Raw genomic sequence first — 21,844 nt, 5'->3', positions numbered from 1 at the left:
GATAATTTACATGACTCCCAGCATTTTAGCAATGGCGAGTGAAATGTCAGCTCTGCTGAGGTCTGAGGAGCTGTTGCTGTTGACTTCACTGAAGTCAGATTTCTCACCAGATGATACAGATCTGCTAGGGCCACTCTTAGAAATAATTAGAATTTATTTAGAGCTAATTAATATTTGTGAAGTGCTTTGCAAGTATAAAAACAGTGCAAGTGATAGAAGAGACGAAGTTTTGTATTGTGCCCTTTAAAAACTGCATAGTTCCGCCTCCAAGGAGGCTGCTCTTTAGTCGTAGGTAGTGTGATCCTTTTATTAATGCACATATGTATAGATTTGTATGTGGAATATTAAGGCATGATTGTCTCTCCTGTCTAAGAGATAATAAAGGGAATGAAATAAAGAGTTGGGAAAGCAAAAGGGGCTGCTTCTGGTGACCTGTTTACAGAAAAGGCAGAAGGAGTTAGGCTGAGAACAGTGGTAGATTGAGTATTCTTCAACAACTGTAAGTAGCAGAATGCGCCAGGGCATGCTTCTTTTGTGGACCCCGTGCTTCTTCTGTGGTTCTACATTTGCAGCACTGTTTACAATTAGCTTTCCACTAAAAGACACAGAGTAGCCCAAACTTTGTAAAGAAGATGGATCCTCCCCAATTAATAGTGCTAAGTAAGATTCATTTTGGAAACTGCACTCCATTGCTTCTTTAAGCATTTGATGATCACGTTAAACAGGAAGTGAAATGTTGACTAGCCACTTACGGTGGTGTGGTATGTTGTGTCAGTCCTGAAGTTTTTCAATACGATTGAAGCTGTTGAATTCCAGATAGTTTCTTCTCTGGAGGATGAACAACATGCTTTGTTTTCTAAACTGAGGCATGCAAGAAATTGAATTATATGGAGATTTTTAGGATTTGTTTTCTTTTCGCAGGAAACAATAGTTACTAAGTCTGTATTTCTGGAAGTGGGATTTACCCCAAATATATTTTCCAGGTTATTCGCAAGTTCTCAGGAAAGCTTCTAGGTAGCCTTCTATTTGCTGATACCGATGTTATTTTTATGGAAATATGCCAAATGTTGGAAACAAGAATTGTTTTTCTTTGCCCATTCCTCCTCTCCCCTGTGGATAATTTGTTGTAACAAATCATATTGTGTTCCTGGTCAGATGTCATCAACACGAGGTTTTCTGAAAGCACTTTAATCACTATTTCAACCATATCCAATTAGGGGGGGAAAATCTGAATATACAATAGCTACATTGTATATGTCTTACATATCAGCTCGTTGCTGCTGGAAGTGTTCTAAATAAAATAATGCACACAAAGTTGTTGATGAAATATCTAATTACCTTTTAAAATCAGCAAAAATGTGTGAGATGAACAAGCCAAACCTAATGAAATTAAAATATGCTGGATTTACTGTTCATCTATATTCTGAACAATAATTCCGATGTCTGATAAAAATGAAACTCTCAGTTAATTGGTTCCTCATATAGTACAATAAAATTAATGTTTAGGAGTTAAATACCATAAACTTCCTCAGGGAAATTTGCTGATGTATCTCTGTTTTTTAGTCAGTCACATGTTTCATTGTTTAATGGAGTATCATGTGGACTGTCTTATAATTTTTCTTGTGTTCAGTGTCCATGTGTCTGGCTTCTAAAGAGACTGAGTGCTAATTTCTGATTTAACTGTGTCAGCTGTATCAGCTGACATACAGGTCACTGACAATCACCAAATCACAAGAAAAAAATATTGACATTGCTATGCTTTTATCAGAATGACAAAAATAGGAACCATGTGTTGTAAGGACCACATACTGTAGCTTCTTTATAAAGATGCTAGTCATCTTTCAGGGCTACTGTTTATGCCTTGGAAAAGAATGAGCATATGACTGAACCCTCATGTTCCCCCCAGGATAAGAAAAGAGTAATAGCATTGTGGATAGAAACAGCAAGAAGGAGGAATTTTTGGTAACAACTTTGCCTTTTAGCATACATGAGAATGTGTCACTTCTGTAATGCTGCAAATGCAACGGAAGGCATCAAGACTGCAAAAAATAACAACACTGTTAAAGACTGTTTCTAACTGAAAGAATCCCATAGCCCCTGATCTATGTGTGGCTTCTCACAATAATGCTAATAAAAACAAAATAGACAAGCAAAATAATGGGGTCCTGTGAAAACAGGCTGATAGTTTCAGTTCAGTTTCTAGGCCATAAAAGATGTCTGATGTTATGGCACTGTTATCCCTAGTTGGGCAACCAAATAAAAGTCCCGATTTTTAAATTCATGAGCATGTACAAACCTCTGTGGAAATACATTGGCTTTCCTTGGTACTCAGAGCTTTTGAATAACTGTCATTTATTCAACAGGTATATATAAAAAAAAAAATAGGCACCCTGGAAATCATAGGATTATTCTGGTTGGAAAGGATCTCAGAAGGTCTGTAGTCCAACCTTTTCTTTCAAGCAGGGTCATCTAGGAGATAAGACCAGGTTACTCAGGGCTTTATTCAGTCAGGGCTTGAAAACCTCCAAGGACAGAGACTGCACAACCCTGTTTTGACAGCCTGTTTCAACGTCTGGCTGTCCTCATGGGGAGAATCTGATCCTCTCTTGATTCACTTTATGTCCCTTGGCTCTTGTCCTCCAACTGAACACTGCTGTGAGGAGCCTGGCCTTGTCTTGTTGATCACCTCCTCATAGGAATTGGAAGGCTGCCTTTAGGTCCCTCCAAAGCCATCCCTTCTATAGACTGAATTGTTTCTCTGAAATACAAAATAGGCTAATCCCTTGTAGGCGGCACTCGGTCAATGCTGTCCGGAACTATCCTCGAAGAAAACCAGGGAACCAGTTTGGATTTCTTTTTGAAAGCCTAATGGTATCTTCTTATACTCTTTTTCTTATTTATCTAAATCCCTAATGCCTAGAGCCAGAAGCCAGGGAACGCTGCTCATATCTTTCACAGCCTCCCATTACTCTTACTACATGTCCACCATCACACTAAAAAACCGAAAGGAAAATGGTGATGAGGATGAGAATGAATGAGTGGTGAGAAGAGATGCAGTGTCTTACCTGTCAGTTAGCCATCAGCTGTGATTATTCATTATAAATATACTTAAGTGATAAATTGAGTGTAAAATTATTGTGGCTTTTTCTAGAGCTTGTCAAAAATGGGGGGAAGATAATGTAGAATTCCTTTTCATTCAACAGAATCTACTGTAAGGAAATGTTTATTCCAGTATTTTCATGGAATTTAGTTTAGCATACTGGTTTTGGAAATTATAATTTAAGAATTTGTTTTTGTTTCCTACTGTTTATATTCTTTACCCTGTTTTCTTTTTTTCTTCTCTTTCCATGACCTGCCAACTTTTTACACTTGCTGTCCCTGAAAGACAAGTAGGAGGAAAACAATAAGTTTTAAAAAATCATGGGAAATAAACCCCCTACTTCTCCTCTTTGGGTATCATTATTTTTTAAAGAAGAAAATTTCAGGAAAAAAATCAGAGTGTTCTATTGTTTCATATAATCAGGTTCAACTTAAAAATCCTGTCAAAACATTATAATTTAACATTAGCATTTAACTTGATTTATATAGCAAGTAAGACAATTGTGCCTGCTCTGAAGAGCTTGCAGCCTGTCAGGAGAAAAGACAAGACACTAGGAGGGATTACACCATGAAGGAGAATAAATGAGATGAGTGACAGAAAAAGGAATACAAAAAACATCTCATGAGTTTAGGTGAATGGTGCAACACACATAATGTTAGCTCCTATGCTTTCTTTTCTCTTGTAAAAAAAAGTCTTAATGTTTTTTAACTTACTAAACTCCTTTGATAAAATTTTGCAAAACATGTAAATGGTTTAAGAGCCAGTGTTGTATTTCCACAAGTATAATCATTTAATATCCATGAGCTTGGTAGCTAGTCAGTTGAAAATCAAGTTCCTAAGCACAGTGTTGTTATTTTGCGTTTTGGGACAGGATGTCCACTTGGCTCTGTACCACAACTTACTTTCGCAGAAAAGTGTTTTCAGTGGAGGATGATAGGGAGAGTTCATAGAAAGAGTGGTTTAAAAGTGAATGTACTTCATGAAAAATCCTCTTGTAAGCAAGATCTTGGAAGATTATTTCGGGCAAGGATGAAGGTGTGATTTGAAATTGAAAGAAGTTGCAGTGCATAAATTATCAGGAAAGAGGTTCTGGGTATGTTTGTGGAAGACGGACCAAAAGAAGGATAGAGAAGTAAAGAATTGGCACAGAACTGAGGGTTCAGCCTTGCCTTCTTTCTTTCCTGAGCCACTGGCAGTCTCCTTTGCTCACAGTGTGCACCAACACCTTTAATATACCCCATCAGCTCCCCCAGGCTGACATATCCTGTTCACTTCTTTAGGTGCTGTATCACCAGTACTTACATCTTTCTGTGCTTTTTTCATGTAGTCAGTCTTGAATAATTCTGTTCTTCAAAGTGAAGTCACCAAGTAGCTGGGAAATAGTTATATATTAGAGAAGAATATGTCAGCTAATGAAATAATTTTTACCTTGTTCTCACAATAAAAATCCCAGCCTTTGACCTGCTCCAGATTGTACCATATAGTGTACTAAAGAAAAGCAACAACAACAAAACTTCTCTCTGATGCTTTGTTTATAAGAAAAGTCCACACATAACAAGAGACAGTTCAGAACGTGAAAGGACTGCACAAAATGTTTCTTTTGGTAGCTGAAAGATGCAGGGAGGTACACTCCTGCCTGCGTGCATTAGCAGATTAATAGTGAATTTTGTAAATTGAAATGTAATATAGTTGTCTGAGAATTTATTGGTGTTTTCAGTGATGCAAACTTGTGAATGGCTTGGGAAATATCTATTTCTAATAACACTATATCTTGCCTCACATTCCTGAAATGTTCCTAGAGCTTGGGAAAAAAATGTAGCAACTTTTTACATCTAAAAATAAGATAAATAAGATTACTGAAGAAGTAATGAAATAGTTAAGACATGCATTTCCCAGGCTTCAGAATTAACTAAAACTGCTCAGGCAAAACCTTCAGTCTGATATGGGAATAAATTTAAGGACAGTAGAAAGATGTATCATGTTCTAGAGTAACAGCAAAGAATGAGCAGGTACATATTTATCAGAGGAGACTTGAGGCCTTTGTTAGTATTTTGAAGGGTGGCAGTTGCTCCTGCACCATGTGATGTGAGTATATAAGTGCTTGGCCTGCTCATTGATACAGGGCCTGGATTCTTCCCTGGGAAGGGCACTGTCTGGAGAGTTGTCTGTGGGTTTTAATCTTGGCTCTTCCACCGGCCTGTAGAGTGACACAGGGCATGGCATGGCATTTGAGCATATTCCTTGCTCTTTTGTGTTTTGTCTACTGTGGACAGTAAGCTCCTCCGGACAGAGGCGATCTTTTGTTAGACATTTGTACCAGGGCAAACACAGTGAGCCGCTAACCCTGATGGTGTTTCTGCTCGTTATTGTGCCTTCCTCCAACTTCTTCACTGCTACCGTGTCTGTACCGTGGGAGCAGTAATGTGGATATACTGTGTATGAGCAGCACTTGTGAAAGAGTCACAGCACAGACGGGGTATACTTTATTTCATAAAAAGAATTGCTAAACCCCTACAATAAGCACAAGATAGCAGAGGGTATTACGATGCAAAGATTCATGATAGGTTACAGAAGCTTTTCAGTTTTGTTTGTTGTTCTTGTTTGTTAAAAATATTTGGAGCACTGGAAAAATGTAAAACCCTTTGAAGACTGAACTAACAAAAACCCAACCGTTAGACAGGAGAGCCTAGCTCTGCACAGCTATAATCTGTTTTTAGGATGAATTTGAGTTTTTTCCTTAGAATTCTGAAAAACTACATTAGCATGTATTGGTGTAATAGTTGCTTTCTAGCATGGTCTCCTAAAGAGCCCCAGAGGCATTACCTGCACCACCAAAGCCAGTGATTGTGACCATGCACATGGCCATGGGGGATGCACGTGGCCATGGGGACTTTAGCATGTTCTTCTCTCAGAAGCATCTCCTTGATATATCTACCAAATGAACTGTAAAGGATAGGAATTACCACAACAGATGAGGGTATGAGAATCTGCCTGGCTGTTTACGAAGGTGAGAATAGTGGGATTTATGAATTAGCAAGAGGTTGTGGGAAGGTGGGCTGAAGCTTATACATGTGTGTGGAGAGAAGAGGAATGTGGGACAGTGCATGGAAGTTAGTCTTTTAATATGTATGTTTTAATACAAGTCATTCATAACTAAAATTTTTAATGGGCTGTAAAATCAACATTCTAGTGAGAAACTTTTCCCTCGTTCTTTTCTTTGCAGTTGAGAAATTAATAATTTTATATTCTTTCACGGCTGGTTCTTGAACAAAATGTCCTCTTCTAGGGAGGAGTCTTTCAGAATGGTACTGGGATTAGCCTTTGAGCTACTAGTGGTGTGGAAGCAGCTAAACACGTTTGACCCTGTGTCTTTGACCACCATCTCTTTCTTCTGCATGTCTTTACATGTTTAAGGCCCACTGTTTGGGTTACAAGATAACTCTCCAGAAAATTTCAAGTCAGAGAAATTTTTAATTCAATTCATGATATGAAACGGATGCCTCAGTTAAAGCAAAGTAAAACTGGAAAATGTGAAACAATGGCATCCTCTGGGGGAAAAAACCCAAGCAAGTCAGGAAGTCTGTTGCCCATTGACAATAAATAAATAAATAGAGAAGTTGTGGCCTGGTGCTGGTGCAAAGACATTTGTGAATGGGGATGCCTGGGTAGACCTTTGGATTCCCATTGCTTGGCTGGCTGGCCTTGAAAGACTGTGAGGCTTCAGTCAGCAAAGCATTATTTAAGATGTTCTTAAATATAAGCAGGCACGCTTATTGAAGTTAAATATCTGTTAAGATGCTTTGCCAGCCCAGTTTTTTTCTGGCCCTCCGTTTCTAGAAGTTGTGGTATTTAATTCTTAATAGGAGATCAAACTGCTTGAATGAAAAGATCTCTGTAAAGAAGGTTGCATTATAAAAGGGAAAAATAAACATTAGCAGTTTTCCTGAATGTGTATACACCAACACAGCTTATTTCTAACATTTCAAAAACATGAGATAAATTTCTTCCCCTTTGTTTTCTGTTTCCTGTAACTTAGGCCTGATACCATTATAAACTTTTAATTCAATAATAACTAATAATGATTGTACAGAACAGCCTGCATTGCCACCTTAATTTGTCTTTTTTTCCCCAGTTCATTCAAAAAAGCACAATAAAGAAGGAAAACTTTTAATCTACCTCTCTGATGAAATGTACAGGAACATTTAGGTAGATTTTCCTGATAAAGTGTTCTGCCTTTTCCATAGTCTCATTTCAAGTGGCTGTTTTAATGCTACAGAAATCAGGCACGCTACCAGAACATAGGGACGTACAGAAATGCTCTGGTGATCTTTATTTGAGTGGAAAGTGCTTAAACATTTTATCATTTGGAGAAGCAATATAATGCATGTAACATTTTTTATTATTTTTTACCAGTTTTCTTAATAGTTTTGTTGATGGACTAGTATGAAGTTTATTTTAACAAATCAGATATGTAAGGAATGACCAAAAGTGAGCGCTCCATAACATTAAAAAAATGCCTGTCTCCATCTTGATTTTTGCCATCTCGGGTAATTTTCCTTTATAAACGCCTGCAACTTTTTTTTAAACCTTTACTAGGTCCCTTTATCTCATTCAGTGCAATGCAGTTCTTACTAAAACTGAAGTAGTTTTCCCTCAGAAGCAAAACTGAGTCACAAGTCATGAAGTGGAGTTGGCGCAGGGGTTTCGGAGGCTTGTATCTGATCTACTTAACTTCACATGCTTTGTCCTGTTGTAGGATCAAACCCTGAAACTAAAGCAAGATTTTTTTTTCTCACCTAAAAGAAAACACAGTGGTCAAGGGAGTGCCATTTCTGATCTGTGTGAGGCTCAGTTTACTAACAGTGAGCAGTTTGGTTAACTTCATATTCTGGACAAGCTTGTAAATTTGTCGCCTTCTAATGCTGTGATCTTATCAAGGTTGTACTGTTTTCCTTCTCCTCCACCCCCATCTTCTTTCTTTCCTTTTTTTTTTTTTTTTTTTTGAAGTGCAGCCTTCTGATCAATGTGCACTTTTTTTTCCATTTCCCTAAATACATCATGAAAAAGGATGAGGTTTCCGCCTTAATTGCTTGTGCCTTTTATTCACATTCCTCTCTCAGCCAGAATTGTGAAAAGAGTGTTAGTAAAAGGCTGCACAATAGAGCTTTTCATTAGGCCTCAACAAGGCACACAAAAGAAGGCTTTTGGAAAGAGTGAATGCAGGACTTTAATTTGCAGGTGGAGAGTAGATAAAAGGTGCTGACGCCTCTATTATTCTCTTACTTAGGTGACCCTTACCCCGTTCAGCTGATCCCAACTACCATGGCAGCTGCTGCCGCAGCAACACCAGGCTTAGGCCCACTCCAACTGCAGGTAAGTCCGAAAACAATGCAGAAGAGGCAAAGGTTAAGTAAATATGAAAAACAGTTTTCTTTTCCATTTGAACATAATGCAATTAACAGGGGTTTTGGTCTGTTCACATAAAATTTGCATCGGAAGCAGAGTAATCGTCAAATCATACACATTTCCCTTTTACCTTGAGGGAACTTTCTGTTACATTTTTGTGTCTTTATTGTCAATTTAACTACTTTTAGGTTTGTACTTTAAATTTCTGCAGAGCAGTTTGCTTGTCTTTTCCATTAGGTAGTTCTGATGCAGGCTGTAAAGGCTGGCTAGGTGTAAACCAGCAAAAGGAAACTCATTGCCAGGCAGAAAAGCTCTGTTCTGACAAGCACTTTTAAACTGCTTAAAAGTTGCTTAACGTGATTATGTCCTTTTAGGCTGTAAGCTCTTCAGAGCAATGACTGGCCCCTCCTACAGTGTTTTATGGTACCCAGCACATTTTAGGCACTGCTGTAGTGCAGATAATTAGTGATTATACTAATTTAACGTAGGCAATTAGAAAACAGGTGGAAAGATACTAAAGAATTTTTTTTGAGCTACGTTAAAGAGTTGGCCTGGTAGCCAGATGTATCTGATTCAAAACTCCCAATATCATTCTAAATTTTGGAGGTATTAGGGTGTCCATGGGTTTTAATGATAGCGATGCAGATGTTCCTCAGACATTCCTGATCAGCCCCACAACACTTATCAAGTCATTGGATTACGCAAACGTGATGTCCATCTCCACAGTCTGAATTTTGTTACCTGCCATGTATGCTTTGCTGGTAGGATGAAGCCAAGTAAAATTTAGGACTAAAATGAAATCAAGATCCAAATCATCTCTAGTTCTACAAAATCGGGATTGACACTCTTTTGTAGAAACAAAAAAAAAATCCCATACTCTCCATTGCTAATTCATCTCCCCGCTCATTATTATTTGCCAAGTCACATGGAACAGCAGAGCTTTATACCTGCTTGGAAAAGCTCAGCATTTATAAACAGTACGTGTAAAATGCATTCTCAAACTCAGTTTGGCCAGCATCAGTATGAAGTAGACTCTCTGCAACATCAGATATTTCAGTTGTTTGGCCAGGATACGAGAGCGTGGGACATAGTTCTGGGGAAGATTTTTTTTTTTTTTTTTTTATTTTAACACAGCCAGCGGAAGTTAGCTGAGTTTCACAGAAATAGCTGCCAGTGTGTAAGCTGACACATTCCATGCACCACAGAGGTTAATACATTCATTCCTATTGTGCCTTTGTATGAAAAGCTACACTGTCTGTGTGTTAGTTTCTGATTCTGTGAGTTACAAATACCATAGGCGGCTTAAGAATCATGGGAGCCATAAAAGTCATCCCGCCGAAATGAATTTGGAGGAGTAACGTCAGTACTGATAAAGTGCTTATAATAGCCAAACATACATGAACACACATATGGAAGAAAGAGGGGGAAAAAAGGAAAACAAAAATGGAGCTAGCTAGCAATGAGAAAATAGAGGTCTGAGTCTAATTCTCCTTATTTTTGCGGTCATTCAAGCTAGTCCTAAAATAATGCATCAGTGCTCCAGTAAGTTGGGAGGATAGTTTACTTTCATTTCAGGACCAGCTTTGGGCTGTATCTCTGCATGCAGTGAACTGAAGTATTCTGATTAAAATAGGCTTTATCACAATGAGAGTTTCCTTATAAAAAGATGGACTTTGTGCAAATGTGACTGACTTCATAAATATCTTAAGATGAGTTTAGGTTGTGGGAAAATTTGAAAACCTCAAAGGCCTCTTGTTTCTGTGCAAAGGAGAACGTTAAAATGAAAGTATTGACCAAATTCACCAATGTTGTTTTGCTACACGTTATTTAGTCTGGAATTAAAGGCAGCCAGTTGGTGGGAGAGGTTCAAATTACTAACTCTGTAGACACCTTGAAATCTTTCAGACTTGATCTCTAAGGGTACATATATGCTGGAAAAAATTTAAAGTTGTCTTTCTTCACAGCTTGAGAGTGATTTTTAGCTATCAGCACAACCTGTCTAATAGAAATTGGACATACCTCTTAATTTCTGGTGCCATTTGAAAGAGTCAGATAGGCTAGATGTGCTTTGAGAGAGGTTTTATGATATAGTACTCAGAATGGACTCTCACCCATGCTAACATGAGTGGAGCTGAATCTAGCGTAGCTGCTAGCCTGGAAGGATTGTGCCTTCCAAACTCTGTACAAATCCAGTTTAGCTCAGTGATGACTGTTTCTTCAGTCATGAAGAAACATTCATGATGTTTATCATGAAGAACTGGTCCAAAACTGCCTTTAAATGGACTGAGTGAATGTGCAGCTGTTACAGCCTCTCTCAAGGAGGAACTCTTCGTACTTCAGACATTCCCCTACATTACGTATAACCATAGTGTTCCCTACAAACCCTCTGTCATCTGGTCGTCAGACAGTAGAAGGTCAGAGAAGTACAATGTTCCTTCTTTTCTTCTTTTTCTCTCCTCCCTATCACTCATCTTTCAGGCTTTGTATACTAAAAGCAGTAGTTTTCAGGGGAGATCAAAGAACCTGACACAGTGCTCAGTTCGTTGCTCCCAGCAGAATTTGCTACACAACGTTATCTTAGTGAAGACAAAGCCAAGGAATTTTTCTTGTTTGTTTGTATAGTGATAAACATGTCTTTGTTATTTCATTAGAGAATTTTAAGTTGGGGCATGGCTTTAGTAGTGTACTGTGAGATCAACAGGAAGTACTTTTTTATCCCTAGTTGTCAAAATTGAGTTTTCTTTTTGTAAATGAAATGCACACTGTATTTATAGAAGAACAGCTAACACCTGATTGTTTTTCCTGTGGCAAAGATACTCTTTGTCAGTGAAAATGTAATCTCATTTTGAAATGCCCTGTTGATTCCCACTGACGGGTTTGTAATCTGAAGCCCTCTGTTTCTCTCCCTGCCTTTGAGTCCCCACTGGGGTATACAGATTCTGTCATCTGATATCCGCCACAATTAGCCATACGTGATTGCCTTTATTTCCAGTATCCACAGAGAGACTAATGACTCAATAAGAATGGAAACTAAAACTTATATTGTTAGATGTCGCAAAAGGACTAGATGGATGGGGCCATGTTGGAGAAGCTGGAACTAACACGTTGCATGCTTGAACCTGTCCTCTGATAAAGAGCTATCTATCAGCCCTGCATATTCACTCATACCCACATTTAATGACATAAATGCCATTTGAAAAAAACTTTTTAGCTTTCCTCTGTTAATGAGAAGATTCAGTCCCAAACATTGTGTGAAGTGTCATTTTAAAATACACCCTCATAGCAGTAAAATCCCTCTTGGTTAGCACGTGAGTTTCTTATGTTGTTTTTTCCCCCCGTAAAATTCATGTGGTCTTGTGCTTCAGGAGCGATGCAGCATGGTGATTCTGTTTCAAATGAATGAGAACAAAACTGAACATAGCCTTGCCACTGTGTTTACTGAATAAGGCTAATGAATCGAAAGTACTGATATACGCCTTATATGAACATGACGTTTTCCTATATGGTTCAGCAGATGAGGGAATTAAATTCCTTCATCTTGAAGATAAACATTCAAAGCTGTAAGCATAGATATCATGTAACAAGTTTTACACAAAGTAAACTGAAGTGATTATTCTAATACCGGTCATCTTGGGCATACGTAGTATGAAATAGATGTTTCCAGCAGTCTGAGCAAATTCAGTATAAAATGATATCTGGTGGTTTCTTTTCTGAGAAGAAGTAATTCCTGAGTGCTTTCTGAGCATTAGGAAACAAAGGACCTGATCACCTGGTCTGAAAATTGAGAGGAATCTGCACCATTAGGAGTGCGAATGGTTCAGATTTCCCAGATTGTTTGTTTGACAACCAAATAGTGACAACGACTGATTAATTGGCAGTAATACAAATGCTGTATATACCCATAACCATATTGAAAGATAATGCTGGATGTGTAATGACAGCTGCCCGTGTAGTGTTACTATATGGACATTTTGTGTCCTGTCAAAACGGTATAGCAGCCTGATGTAATGCAGACTTCCTGCAAACATCTGTTCTTGAAAAAACACGCCAAAAAGTTTTGAGTGCCCACGTTCAAAGTTTCTTCCCTCTTCATCTTAGCATGAAACAGGACAGCATCATTATTGGTGGTTGTGTTCAACGTTATGACCAAACCTGTCACTATACAGACCAAGAGAACGTCGTGTCAGCATACGAGTGTGAAAGCATTTTAGCTGGGTCTCAGTTCTGAAGACCACCCATTTGAAGAATCCTGATTGATTCTCTTTGGCTATTTGTATAAAGACGATGAGCAGATTTAGACTTCAAACATACCTGGAAAAATAATTTGGCCAAATTTTGCACTTTCTTTGTTAAGTACTTGGGTCAATTTTTTTTTTCTTAGAACAAACCTGTTCTTTTCAGTGGTGTGGGAAGATGCACACCAAGGACTGAATTTCAATGGAATTTGGCATACATAGTCTGGACCACATTTTTAGAAGAATTTGGGCCACATGCAGACACTGACATAAGTGGCTAGATTTTGAGAAAAGTTAAACCCATTTGGAGTTTGAGTGCTTCTCAAAGTTCTTCATCTTGCTGTTATTTAGGTGTCTGACTCATTACAGATTTTCCTTTGGAAAACCTTGCTTCTGGATATCTTAAGGGTCCCATAATCATCTGTGGTCTCCATGTTTGTTTTACTTGAGGGAAACATAAAGGATAGAGGTATTTAACAAGTATACATTGACTGATCAGAAGATAGACTGTTCCAATGGTCATATGAGTATTACATAAAACATCTGTTGCCTATGAAACAAAAATAAAGCATGAGGACTGCCTGCTCAGTCAGATACCATTTTTTTTTCTTACATACTAGCTTCCTTTTGTCTTCTGCACCATTGCAGGTATGAGCTACATCTCTCCACTTGCCAGTTCAGGTTATTTCTCTGAAGTATCTCCTTAAGTTTCATTTGAAGTGTTGCTGATGATAGAACTTCCCCTCTCTCTTAAAGAGATGGCACTATATTTTCATGCATTAATTGTCAGGCACATTAATTTTTTCTTTTTTTTTTGGCATATCTCTTTCTGATTTCTTACTATAATCTGTAGACATAACCAGTTTTGACGAGATTAAGCAGTTGGCCTTCCAGTGTTACAACGCCTCCAATCTGTGAAAGACAACCCTGAAAAAACTGTATGAACACCATAGTGATACATCTGAATACTGAAAGCTTGATTCTTTCCTTGTATTGGGGAGCCAACTTGCCAGAGCTGCAAAGACATGTGAATTATTTCTGATTAAGAAAAGTCCGATGCCCCATTATTGTCTCTATGGAATGTAGCCAAGAGATGGCAATACTTTATCCATTATTCATTTACTCTGCAATCTACATTCATGACCTCTTCGGGATATTACTATAACCAATTCTTTGCCTACAAGAAGGTAAACCATTTCTTAGCAGTGCAAGGTTATTCCTTCTATTTGCTGGGCAGTGTCTACCTTTAAATACCGTCTAAGCTGGGTTTTCAACAGTGAGAGTCTATCCTTTCACTGTTTGCTTTTCTACTTTACCTGTTCTCATTAATAGGACTCCGACTTAATTTGTAGGGAATGAATCATTAATGCACAGTTTAATTACAATATTATAATACTCATGCAATCCACTTAAGCATAAAAAAAGTAGAATTAGTTTTTCACTGTGAGCACACACATCTGGGGAAAAAAACAGCTAAGTACATGAAAAGTGACATTTCTCATTAGCATAACCAAAACATGGCAGTTGTCCATCTGCCATTAGTTCAGTGTATTGCTCTGCTGTTTCTGATGACCATCACAAATAATGATAATAATAGGAGTAATAAAACAACATAATATGTACACTTTTTTTTATGCCCGTTTAAATAGTTTTTAAAATTGCTACACTCATGCAGATTCTATATTCCCTACTTCTGTCCACCACTTGTTTCTGGCTTTGTAAGTGAATCTGTTGGCCACCAAATATTCGCCACCTGTTCTGCAAATGAGTAGCCAAGATGGCCATTTTAAAAGAGATCACTGAAGGCCAAGGTCCAGTTCTTCAGCTAGAAAAATGGGGCATAGTACTCTTCATGTAAGTGAAGCTACAACCATCTGAACAGGGTGAAGATCTCTGTGGGTGTGGGGTAAGTTGTCATCAAAAATTTGAACTTTCCAAGATTTCTTATTTATTATGAAGTCTTAGTGATGATTTAAAAATATTCGTTAAACTGTATAAATAAGGTGTGGGGTGAGGGGCTATTGATTGCCAAGAGCATTTTTGAGCAATCCCTATGTTTTTAAATGGAAAAAGTTCCTCCCAATTAGCTCAAAAGCAAGCCTCACAACACCAGGATGCAACTAGTCCTCACTTTCTGGATACCTGCTGAGAGCTAGAGATTGTGATAGATTGTATAAAAGCATGAACCACAGAACGTATCAGCTCAAATAAATCTTTTTCATGGTGGGTAAATGTGCTTTGTAGTTGGTATCTAAATAGCCCATACTTGCCTTTGATACAATCTTATACAATGTTATGGGTAAACTCAATATATTCTATCAAAATAGATTTGAATGAAAAGCTTGATTACATCATTTTATCGGAATCCAATCAATTTACGAAAGACAATCATTATGACAGACTATATATAAACACTTTGTATTTTATTGAGCACTGTGAGTGTCTGAACATATGCACAGTGGACATTTACAGGCAGTAAATACACATGGTAAAACAATATCATGGCTACTCTGTGGGTTGTCAGATTATAACTCCCTTCCCAGCCCTCCAGGGGAAAGAATTAGCAGTGGTAGCATATTCATTTTATCTAGATTAACAGTCCTTTCTGCATAACTTTCAGATTCCATCCATACCTATGAAAAATGAGAAAGACTGAAAAATGACCAGCCTATCTTCCTTCCAGTTGTAACTCAGGCCTGCTGTTTTCTAGCAGACCTCTGTCTGCATGAGTGAGTTTTCTTGTAGGTTAAAGAGACTGAATTCCCTCTTCCCCCTCCCTCCGACCCTGAGCCTGCAGGGCAGACAGACAGAAGCACACATATGATTAATACAGCACAGCTGCAGTAGTGACTCATTTGCATATGTATTAATAGAGGCAAAAACAACAATTCAATTACATACAGAGACATTCTGCATACTAAGGAACATATGCAAATAGCCTGGAAAAAGTGCAGCCAGCATTTTTTCCGACTTTCCTGAGCCCATATGGGCTAGCATCAGAGCCTAGCAGTTTTCAAGAAATCCCCTTTAGGAAGAACCTGTTACAAGATGCTTATACAGCTATTACTCCTCCTCCCCCCAGCCCCCCGGGTTCCCAGAAGGTGTTTGACATTTGGACAATGGAAATAGCGCAAGCAATGTCTTTTCCATGTTATTTCATGTTTGCCAGCCTTCAGCTTCATATTGTTGTCTCTTTACATATAAGCCCCAGCATGAAGAAACCCAGTCCTTCGCCTTGTCTTCCGTATGCACGCATTTATTCTATTTTTCTTTCACCTCACCTCTTGTGTTGTTTCCATTTTCCTTTGTCTTTCCCTGTCTCAAGCTTTCTCTTATTATCTTTTTGACTTCTGTGAATTAGCAAAAGATGACCATTTCTGTGCCTTTTTCTTGTAGTGACCTTAAATATCTCATAATAGTATAATTCAGTGATTTTCTGCTAGGGGGCCATTAATACTTTTAATGGGTCTGAAAGGTGTCTCGGAAAAGTTAACCTGTTGTAGGTAGGCTTTTATATCATGATACATTGGTCTTTGTCTCTACTAAGAAGGTTGTGGAGTTCTCAAACCGAAAAGGTTGAAAATCACAAGTATTAAATGGTTCATACTACAGGTGATGCAGATCTTCATAACTGGTACAGAATCTGATTCTAGTAGTAGAAACAGATGTTCTCTAAACCTCATGGGAATTTAGTAGGCAATAGTTTTGAGCGTCTTTCAAAAGCAGGTTGAAAGTATTCCAGCATTGGAACTTAGGCTATAGGAAGGCTTACTTAAGCTATAAATAGTTTCTTTAGCTATAAGTTATTCCTTATGTTAATTTGTGTTATAACTAAAACACCAAGTATACTTGATATATGTACTCAGTATACTTTTTCACACGGGCCATTCACACACTGTGATACACAACAAAATATTAAGCCATGATCCATACCCAGTACACTAATTTCTGGAAAAGCATGACATTTGTCCTTTATGGACTAGATAAATAGAGCTCTATTTCAACTTGAAAAGAGATAACAAGTCACTAAAAACTTTTGGAAACGTGACAAAGCCATTAAGATGCCCAACTGTCTTGTTTGGGTGGCAACCCTCTGTGTTTCAAGCAGTCTAAATTACTGGCCATTTGTTTGAAACGTCTCTGTGGTGTGAGCAGGGAAAAATAGGTCATGCAAGAAAGAGTGTATAACTGTCTGGCAAGCATACTTGCGAGGTCAGGTCATCCTTAATTTCTTTTCTCTCGCAAAAATGTTACACTTCTTTCTTTTTGGGGTTAGCCTGACAGACGGAAGCAGATTACTCCTTGATTATTTATAAGGCATTAATTTTAGATGAATATTGCTGAAGTAACTGACATCATAAGTAGTTTTAGCAGCCAGCAGAAGAGCCTGTTTGCAGATTGGAATATGACAGTCTTCACTTATACAACGCCCTGTCTAGGACAAAGTCTGAAGTGTATGAAAGAAGAGCAAACCTGAGGAGTGGAGGCATATACATCAGCTACAACTTTGTTTATTCTTCTGTGCAGTATAACCGGGACTTTGGATGGTTGGCATGGTGGTGTCAATGTTATGAGTTCAACCAGCTGCTGGACAAAACCTGTGTCAAAATAGCAGCAGTGGCAACACCTGTCTGCCAGAGTCTTAAACCGAGGGGGAAGAACATCTGAGAATTGTCTTATACTGCCCCAAAGTAGCTTCTGTTGAGAAAGAAGTAAATAGCCATCTTTGTACATACACCTTGAGATAACCAAAACGATGCCTTCCTCCCTACATTAGCGACAGAGCAAACCTGTGAAGTGTTTGTGTTTCACAGAACGCGGTGTTTCATGGCTTACATTCATTTGGAATTAATTCTTCCTGGAAAGGTCTGTATGAAAAATCTGGTAACAAAACCAAAAAAACTTTTTTTTTTTCCTCCCCTACTTTGTGCCCTTTGTGCATTCCAGACACTGGGTTTTGAAATAGTTGGCTTACGCTACTGGTTTTCCTATTATGTTGTTTGCTCTTTTCAGAGGGATGTTGCTGAAAAGAAGATTATATAATCATGCAAATAAGATTGTATAATCCTGAGCAAACGATCCGTGGGGGGGAGACGGGAAACCACACCAAGTGGGGCTTGGCTGGCTGTGGGGCGACTCGCTTGGAAACCATAAACTGGGGGGTTATGGGCCTCCGATAAAACATGAAAGCTGCAGTCAGACTAGTGAATTTTTCTAGATATTTTTGGAATTCATTGTCTTCATGCTGAGCTCTGCCAATAGTGTATATTTACAGTGCCTCAGCAGAACGTTGTGACAGACAAACACACAGGAAAACTGCAAATCACTAACATGCACACTCTTCAGAGCTTGCGGAACAATGCTACAAATAACAAATAACAACAGTGAGAAAAGCTGACTTACACAAAACTAACTACTTACTGACACTCAGTTACTCCTTTAGGTCCACAAATCAAATTACTATATTTCATGCATCCCAAATGTTAACACAAGAAAATCTCCCTTGAAATCTTGCTAGCTTTGTTGTACCTAGGTCATATGACATGGTTTGTTGTTAGATGCAGATTGGTATAATATATGAACGAGTAAGAATTTTGATTTGTGTCTTATTTCTTACTACAGTCTTGTTTATGACTGTTCTTTTTTCTCCAAAGTTTTAGGTCATTTCCAATTGACAAGGCAGAATGGGATATAAATAAATAAACAGCATAGTAAATGTGTACAGGGGAGAGTATCACTGGCCAGTGACATAAATTGCATACAGCAAGAACAGTGCAAGCCATTAAAAGTTCTTGTGCTCTTATTCTCATCCTGTCTTTCTTACGTCTGATTCCTTGCCATGGTTAACTGTTACCAGCCAGGATATCTGAGCACCTTTTATGAATGGAAGCTAATATTAGGCACAGTTTGAAACTGTGAAATACCTAGTTACTGTAGACTGTAGATCTAAGCATTAGACAACAAACTGCTGAGGTCAGGATGCTTGTTCTGTTTGTTTTCTTTGCAAAGTCATCAGTTGAACTTAGCTCGATAGAAGATACCATAGTATCTGGAGATGTAACTTTCAGAGTGTCAAACTTAATTATTCTGTTGTGCCTGGATAGCATAAGCCTGTTCATGAGGTTAAGTCAGAGTGCAATTATTTCCCCAATACCTAGGCTCAGTTTCCTCAAATTCCTTTTCTCCTTTCAGAGGTTCTTAATGTTTTGTAAGATCAGTTTTTAATTTTGTAAGATCAATCTGAACAAGAAAATTTGGAGGCAACAGTACCTGTAGCTCCAAGTGGTCCTCAAGACTAGCTTTGAAGTTTGTAACCCACATGAGCTCTGCTGGTCTCCTGAGTTTGACTCTGATTCCTAGAATAGCTTCTAAGTATCCCTTTCACTTTGCGTGAATGCCTTATTTGTTTGCCATTTTTACCAATGGTCTGTTTCTGTTCCTGTCCATTCATTAGATAGCTAAGGAGAAAAGTATTGCAGACTACTGGATTTACATTCCTTAACCCCTTAGCCATAGAGACTGGTCACATCACAGATAACTTACCCGACCAGAAATATACTGCAAATTTGTTAAGTCATCTATCTCAGAGACTGACAAACTCTAGAATTACAGAGAGCAGGGCTGTCAGCAAGCTACTGCGTGAATTGTCTTTCCCTAATGGACAAACATACAAATCAAACTAAAAAGCAAAATAAAAAGCACGTATACAAGAAAGAAAAACATTTTTAAAAGTCAGTGTGTGTTTTTAAGATGGGAGAAGCTTTGAAGTCAGTATCCTATGATTATCAATACAACAGGAAAACAATAAGAAAGTTTCAAATGCTCTCATGGTAGTAGAAACTGAGATTTTTAAAAGCATTTTCCAGCTATATCTGCACCTCTGCGTCTTGCTGTTTAGAATGATTGCTCACTCTATTTAAAATCTGCATTACAGTAGAATCTTCTAGCCGTATTGCGAGCTGTACTTTGGTTTAGTAACCACAGCTGTGCCATGTACTGCACCAGCGGTGGCTGACGGGAAATCTGTTTGTGGCATATTGAGGGAGTCAGATTGTCTTTGGGGACCGCTGCAGGGTGGCTTTTTTCAGCTCCTTCCTGTAGGTACAGTATCTGTTTCTCCCAAAGGGGCCTGGGACTGCCAGTTTGTGTGCAAGGGAATGAGGTTAATGCCTCAGAGACATGGGGTGCCACGAGGGCTGGTACCTGTCCCCCTGCCTGATGCACTCAGGGGCCCGAAAAGCAGCGTCCCTGTGTGCCTCCCCATGGGTGCTGTGCTGGGGAAGGCTAGCTGTCCCCCAGCACACCTGGACAGCAAGGCCAGCAGCTCTCTGCCCTTCTGAAGGTGAAGTGTCCACTCTGCAGATTACACTTCTCTCCACGCTGGACTGTGAAGATAGCATCTGGCAACAAAGCCTTTTCTTTTTCTTTTCCTAATTTTTCTTTTCCCTTTCATGGCTCAGAACACTCTTTACAAATTATAGCAGTGTGTTCTCTGTTAATGCACCAAAACTTTACAGCTTGTGATAGTGTTATTAAAGTGTTTTGGGCCATTACCATAGAATACAGCAGCATATTTATTTCATTAAGGGAACCAAATGGATCTAGCTGAATTTGGCAAAAGAACATGGCTGAAGTCCTGTTTTATCTCCAATGTTGATTTTACCATTAAACTCTGAACTGAAAATTAGAAAATTCACAGTAGAAACACTAATAGGTGTGCTACATTTTGTAGTACGTTAAACTGTCCTTAAATATCTCTTACTTTCTCCCCAGTAGTTCTGCTTTGGTATTTGTTCAATATTCCAATATTTACTTTACAAACTCGGGGCTTATTGATGTTTAAAGTAGGCAGTATGTCATGTATGTATAGCTTACATTTAACTCACTGTCCTGCTGTGTCACCAATAACTGCCTTGGAATATAGTTTGGTTTAGGCCAGTCAACCCTGCTCATCCCATTCCCCTTATCATGGCAGCCTTGCTTCTTGCTATACGCTGGTCTGATATACTGGTGGCAAAAGTAATTCAGACGGTGTATATCAATGTATGTTTGGATAAGATTTTTAAAGAGGCCTGAAGGGATTTGGGAGCCCAGCAATAATTAATTTCTTACGGTGGCTTTGAAAGTAGGATATACAACATTCACACTTAATCCTTCCTCCTTTCCACAGCTGTTTTATTTTTCCTGTGATTAGTTTTGTGGAAAGGAAACAGTCATCAAAATTGTATCAGAATGTTTGATGGTAAGGTGGCATTCATTCGGTAACTGAGTTTTCATTGGATACAGTGAAAGACGTGAGTACTCAGCGTTTCCTACCTCTAGTCCAAGCTGGCCACGCTCACATTTGCGTGGTACCTTGTGTTTCAGTGTGTGGTGCTTGCTTTCACTTTATGTGGGAAAAAGAGAGAATGAGCATAATTTCGCAGCATTTCGTGTTGTGTACGAGGATGTCATATCCCATATACTTGTGCATTAGAATTTCATTATTGCACAGGTGTGGGACTCTAACCAAATTGAATGCTGCCCCAAAAGCAGTGTTGGGTACCCTGATTTTTATCATATTATGTGGGCATGAGTAGATGAACTTGTATACATGACCTGAGCTCAAACAGAAAAAGTTAGAGAAGAAGAGATTCTAAAATGAGCCATAGCCTACCCAGTTAAAAGTCAGTGTTATGCTTAAATTTAAGCATTTTCTTAAGTCTGATTGATTTTTTTTTTTCCATTGGTTCATTCAGATAACTTCATTTCACTTCACATTAATTGCTGCTCTGAATCAGGTCCTTAATGGATGTAGGATAGGTAGGTGCTTGCACATCAAATGTTTCTTTCTTGTCACACTGGGTGGCATTACAGGTTTGATTTCACTAAAAGGTATTATTCACGATCAAGTGTAGAAAGGAATGAATACTAAAAAAAAACGAGGAAATGTTAGATTAAAAAAAAGCTGATTTGTCACTTTGCTCATTGACTATGAACTGAATAGACTTCTAACCCTTAAAATACTTTCTCCCCCCTTTTTCTTTTTATTGCCTGGAATCTTAAGAGCTTTATCATTTGCAGTCATAAAATGAAAATATACACCAAACCCTCAAAGGGCAAG

General features: G+C 38.4%; 1 protein-coding gene across 6 annotated transcripts in view; it reads left to right on the top strand.

Moving 5' to 3' along the window:
- Positions 1-21,844, top strand: part of SOX5 (SRY-box transcription factor 5) — a 337,014-nt gene that overhangs the window by 243,442 nt on the left and 71,728 nt on the right. For all 6 annotated transcript variants that reach the window (XM_050907886.1, XM_050907914.1, XM_050907904.1 and 3 more), the window contains exon 8: positions 8,388-8,473. In XM_050907886.1, coding sequence (XP_050763843.1) covers positions 8,388-8,473 — 86 coding nt within the window. The remainder of the gene's footprint in view (positions 1-8,387; positions 8,474-21,844) is intronic.

This window comes from Gymnogyps californianus, chromosome 1 (genome assembly GCF_018139145.2).
Source record: "Gymnogyps californianus isolate 813 chromosome 1, ASM1813914v2, whole genome shotgun sequence".
In the NCBI taxonomy this organism is placed as follows: Eukaryota; Metazoa; Chordata; class Aves; order Accipitriformes; family Cathartidae; genus Gymnogyps; species Gymnogyps californianus.
This window is presented reverse-complemented; position numbering and strand designations above follow the sequence as displayed.